The following is a 6000-nucleotide window of genomic DNA, read 5'->3' as shown; positions in this document are numbered from 1 at the left end:
AGTGTGCGCCTATCCATCATGGGAATGGATTTGTATTTGATGCAACTGCGGGGGACATTGTCCGAAGCTTTAGGGGGTTCGCTTGTGGTGCAGTGCGTAAGACTAGGATGAGTTGGGGGGGCATGGGGTATGGTGGGGTAAAAAACGAATTATTAGGGGGGTAGGAGCAGGTTCACACGTCCGGCAGGCATAAAGTGACACGTTTACAGTGTTATGAAGTTAATTCAGTGCAGTATATCGGAAATACATACAGTAATGAGCAGTTGTGTTGGGGGACCTGAGGGGGGTTACTAAGGGGCGGGAGTTAGTTAGGCCAGGGCATAGGGGAGAGAATGTGGCCTAACGGCTAGAGCGGTTGTGCTCGCAGCTGGGGAGCCGGGTTTGAGTCTTGGCAGGGACGCTCAAAATTCTGTGATTCTGGGCAAATCATTTAATCTCCCTGTGCCTAACAAAAATGAATGTGTCCGTCTGTAACGTAACTGGTGCTCATGTTAAGCGCTCTGATACCCCCAGGTCTAGTTCACGCTATATAAAACTTCACACACAAAAACATGTGAATGTTGATGTATAATGAGGAATATGGTTTGTACTGCAAATTTGCATAGGGCCACAGATATATGTTGTGATGTTCACCTGCCTCGTTAAAGCAGCCTTTTTTCACACAGAAAGTTGTTTGTTAGTGTTTGTGCTGTACCCTCTCACTTAAAAAGATGCACCACGTCATGACTGAAGGACAACAGAACAACGGCATGTACTGAGAGTAACTTAAATTCACATTCCATGAGGAGCCCATTGTCTGTAGGTATTCGTTCTGAAACCACAATGTGCACGTGCTGGTGGGGTGTTCGGTTTCCTTTCATTCCTTAGAGAAAGACTGTTGAGCGTTGATAGCTGAAATAAAAGACAAAGAAATAGGACTTCCGTTAGTTCACTTTTCTTATATATGAATCCTAACATTTTAACCTCAGTTACCATAGTTGTAATGTTTACATTTTTATAGTGTGACATTTCTAAGTTTTCTTTTTTTTTTTTATTTATTTTTTATTGAGCAGAGCAGAGCAACGACATAGCATCCATATACAGAGTACAATTTATGATGACAAGATGTTATAAATACAAAAATACAATTATGAAAAACCTCTAAACAGTATTGGATAGCCTTCCCATCTAAGTTTCTTCCTTTATGTTACTAAAAGTAATAATCAGAGATCTCATCCATATTGAGGAAGGGACATAATATACTAAACAGCAGACAATAAAATGCTATAGGGAAAGATATAATATCCGTAATTAGTGAGCAGCAATTGTATAAAGAAAAGTGCTAGTGCTTCTCAAGTATAGTCATTTGGAAACAAAAAAGTGCGAGTGCGTCCATTTATAAAATATAGAATAGCCTTCCCAACCCTGTTCCTTCATTCCTTCCTTTATGTTACTAAAAAATAATAAAGATCTCGACCATGTTTGGGAAGGGACTCGATATACCAAACAACAGCAGTAAAGTGCTACAGGAAAAGACATGACATCTATCATTGTAGCAGCAATTACATAAAGGAAAGTGCTAGTGCTTTTCAAGTATAGATTGTTTAGAGAAAAAAAAAAAAAGTGCTAGTGCATCAATCTACAGGGACTACTATAATTTATAGCAAAATACAATTCAATTTCCTATGCTTTACCCCTAAAAAAGCCCCAGAAATATTAATAGATTCTGTTGAAGAAGTGCAAAAATCGCAAAGACAATTATTAACAACATGACCTAGACATTTTTCAGTTTCCTTTATCTTTTTCCAGATCACTAAAATACTTCCAGTTTTTCTCAAATTTCTTAATGGCACCCACCCGGCCTGCATATGCTCTTTCAAAATTACAGGTTCTTCTCATTTTCATCCACCATTTCAAGTGAGAGGGAGCATCGGTGGACTTCCAATTCTGTAGAATTAGGGAACGGGCAACCATGCAAGAAATAAATATAAAAGTCTCTTCAGCCCTACTAGTTATCGTTCTATTTTTAACGATGCCAAACAAAGCCAATTCGGCCTCTGGCTGGATACTCTTCCCAATTGCCCTTCCCAAATCCACAAAAATTGTATTCCAGAATAGTTCTAGTTTCGGGCAAGAGAAGAAAATATGGTGCCAGCCACCCTGACCATTAGCAAGACATCTAAAACACTTATTTTCAACTTCCGGGTATCTTTTCCCCAAGGCCTCCGGTGTCAAATAGGCTAACCAACGTGATAGAAAGGCCATCCTTTTAAAGTTAGCCGCTCTTAATGCTTTATTGCCTAGACGACAAATCGTCTCCCAGTCTTTACATTGAAGACTGCATTGTGTCACGTGGTCTATTTTTCTTAGGTGGCTTTCAACCAGTGGCGTTTGATTCTGTTGAAGTAGCAGCCTATACCAATTCCCTATGCCCATTATTTTGGCCCCGTATAGGGCTACCGCTAGTTCGGATGGAGAATTCATAATGCCATGTATTTTCCTTATAAAATATACGATTTGTATATATTCGAAAAAAGTAGGTCTATTCGGGCTGTTTGCTCTAGTCATCACCTCTTGCCACGAAATCATTCGATTGAGAATAAAAAAGTGTCTTAATTCTTTTAGCCCACACTTTTTCCATTTAATTAAATGATTTTTGTTCAATTGGAGCCCGAGATCTAAACATTCCCTCAAACTCAAGAATTGCATGCCGGAGGAGTCCATTTTTTTTTTAAAAACACTGAAGTCTAAAATGATATTCCCTTAAGGTCTTATATCGGGTTTTTTTGGGATATTTGGAAGTCTTTAGGAACACTTGTAAGTTGGAGCTATTTTCCTGTAGCATTTTATCCAAAAAGAAGCTGTCTCGCTTAGATGTCGAACCCATCAGTCCCGCCACTATATCTAAAAAGGCGGCCTCATAATATATTTTCACAACTGGTAGGGCTAGACCGCCCTGTGAGGTAGATAGTTGTACTATTGGCAATTTAACCCTAGAATTTTTTTTCCCCCATACGAAACTTCTGAACATCGTCTCTATTTCTTTAAAAAAGGAGAACTTGATTTTTATAGGGATATTACTAAATAAAAATATAAGCAACGGAAGTATTGACATTTTGATAAGAGATACCCTGCCCACAATTGAGAGTGGTAATAAAAGCCACTGATCAAAAAGCTTCTTGATTTTGTCTTTCATCCTGATGTAGTTTAATTCATACAGCTGGTGGTAATGAGAGTTAATATAAATTCCTAAATACCTAATCGGATCCTTATTGGCTGCTTGTGTTCTTAAGTCCGATGGGAGAAGCTAGTATTTCTGTTTTATTAGAATTTATTTTATAACCACCAATTTGTTCAAATTCTCTAAATTCTATTAAGACACTCTCAATATTTTCTTTATCGGGCCTCAGATATAAAATAATGTCGTCAGCAAATAATTTTATTTTGGACATTCGGAAAACCGGAGATCGAATAGCAGCATTATTTCTAATCTTGATTGCTAAGGGTTCAATAAAAAAGGTAAATAGCAACGGTGAAAGAGGGCATCCCTGCCTGGTCCCTCTATTAATTTTTATCGAACCGGCTGTTTTCATGTTGATAAAAATCTGGGCCGAGGCGTCTTGATAAATGTTACGTAACATATTAACAATCTGGGCTGGAAATCCAAATTGTCTTAGGGTAAAAAACAGGGTGCTCCAGTTGACTAAGTCGGAAGCTTTTTCCGCGTCTACCATGACGATGCATGCCAGAGTCAAGTTGGTATTAAAATAGTCTAAAGCTTGAATTAGGAATTCGGTGTTGGCTGCCATGGATCTACCGGCTATGAATCCGGTCTGGTCGCTACTAATCACCTCTTGAGCCGCAAATGTAAAACGTTTGGCCCATATTTTCATTAAAATTTTATAGTCAGAATTTAAAAGACTTATGGGCCGGTAGGAATTAATATTTTCGGGGTTTTTGTCTTTCTTCACGAATGACACGATTGTCGCCTCCTTAAATGTTGCCGGTATGCAACCTCCCTCTTTAATGTTACTAAATAATTGTTTCAGAGGGGTCAGCAATTCTTTTAAGAATAGTTTATAAAATTCGATGGGAAAACCATCTGGCCCACATGCTTTTCCCCCGGCTGTTTCCTTTACAGAGGTTGATATTTCTGCTGTTTCGATCTCTGATTCTAGTTGGGAAACCCGACTCTCAGAAAGTTTAGGAATTGCGACTTTGGAAAAATAATTAAAAATCATATCGTCGCCTGTTAAATATTCCGTTGAGTAGATACTGTGGTAGTGTTTAACAAAAATCTATGAGATCCTTTCCCTATCAACTTCATCTCGACCGGTCTGAGGGTCTTGTATCTTTAAAATGAATGCTGACTCATGTTTTTTCCTTGTTGCATTTGCTAACAATTTACCTATTAACTGATTTTCTTCATAGACCTTTTGCTGGTACATTTTGGAACTACAGATCTCTTCTAAAACGAAAAAATCTCGCAAGATGGTTTTTGCCTGTTCGAATTCGTTGGGACATTTCCGATCCCGGAGAATATGTTCTTTCTCGACTGCAGCCTGAAGTTGAGCTATTTTGAGCGATCTTGCTTTGGCCTGGGCTGCCGTAAAGGCAATAATCTGACCACGGGCAGCAGCTTTGAACCCACCCCAGACAGAAAACACATTAGCGGTGTTGGAATTTAAGTTAAAAAATTCCAAGATCCATTCCCTGAAATCCTTTACCCAGTCCTGATTTTGGAGGAGAGTACGGTCGAGCTGCCACCTCGGCCGCTCCCCTTTCCCACCATCTATTACAATCGTAAGTTCGATTCTGGTGTGGTCACAAAAAGGATTGCACCCACTATCGATTTTTAAAATTTGAAGAGATCTTGATATAAGATAAAAATCGATTCGAGATGCAGTAGCAAAGCGATGTGAATAACAAGTAAATTTTGTGTCTTCCGGATTCCTAATTCGCCAAGGATCTACCAGTTGATATTCTTTTTTGAGGGCCTCCACTGCTCTTAGAGGTAGTCTTGGGCAGGGATGGCAGGGATGGCTACGGAGGAACACGCCTCCGTGTAGCCACAGGTGACCGCTGCTCCGTTGACCCGCCCATCGGAATGGTGGAATCGGCGTTTTGCTGTTCGTGCTGTTGCTGTTCGCGCTAAGGAAGGAGGAAGAAAGGAGGAGAGCCGCAAGTAATCCTGCCGCCTATGCTGCTGCCTGTGCCGAGGGTGCCGAGGTTCGGAGGGTCGGAATGATAGCGGAATCCAGAAGGAGGAGAGAATGGAACGGTGCGGTGCGGAGTGGTCCGGTGAGCGAGCCGGTACGCTGATGATTGAATTATGAGACTGACTCGGGAGATGCTGTAGACATCGAGCCTCTCAGGTGTCTCAACTTCCGCATTTTCGCCGCGGACTTTGTGGAGGCGAAGAGGAATCCAGTATCCGGTATCTCGGTAAGCGGGTGAACACAGCCGGGGAGGCACCGTGCTCACTCTTTCCTGTGAATCGTACAAGGGGAAGGATACTGTGCAACTTTATCCCCCGTCTTGACTTCCCCCACCTCCTATCACCTTAAAAAGCCCCCCCTCGATGGTATGCCATACTGAAGTAACATAGGTGTACCGGGGGTGAGACCGTTCCAGAATTAATGTGAATTAATGTGAATACCTGCTTTGACCTCTCCGGAGGGATTCCAGAAGGTGGGGTGGACGGCAATTTCGCTGCCTTTGCTGCTGCCGGCGCTGTGCTCTGGGAGGGTAGCGGAGACTGGTGTTCAGAGAAGGAGGAAAGAACGTTATGGCCCGGCGTGGAGAAGTCCAGCGCCTATAGGAGGAGGAGGGAAGGAAGAAAATAAAGGGGGAAGAGCAGCAGAGGAGTCTTTTTTCTTCTTTTACCGAAAGGGAGAGGAGAAGGTTAAAGAAGAACAGAGGGCTGAGAAGTTCTGAGGTAATTAATCACAAAGATAAAAGAGGAGAGCTTAAGATATGGGAAAACCACTGAAACAAGGAGGCACAGCCACAAAACTCGAC

At 41.5% G+C, this 6000-nt stretch overlaps 1 protein-coding gene across 1 annotated transcript in view; it reads right to left on the bottom strand.

Moving 5' to 3' along the window:
• Positions 1–771: 771 nt before the first annotated feature.
• LOC146785398 (uncharacterized) overlaps positions 772–6000 on the bottom strand; it is a 342389-nt gene continuing 337160 nt past the window's right edge. Inside the window, exon 5 of the mRNA XM_085633037.1 lies at positions 772–891. Within this exon, the coding sequence (XP_085489163.1) occupies positions 772–891 (120 nt within the window). The remainder of the gene's footprint in view (positions 892–6000) is intronic.

The sequence above is a fragment of the Triturus cristatus genome, chromosome 11 (genome assembly GCF_964204655.1).
Source record: "Triturus cristatus chromosome 11, aTriCri1.1, whole genome shotgun sequence".
Classification (NCBI taxonomy): domain Eukaryota; kingdom Metazoa; phylum Chordata; class Amphibia; order Caudata; family Salamandridae; genus Triturus; species Triturus cristatus.
Note: the sequence above shows the minus strand (reverse complement) of the source record. Positions and strands in the feature narration are given on the sequence as shown.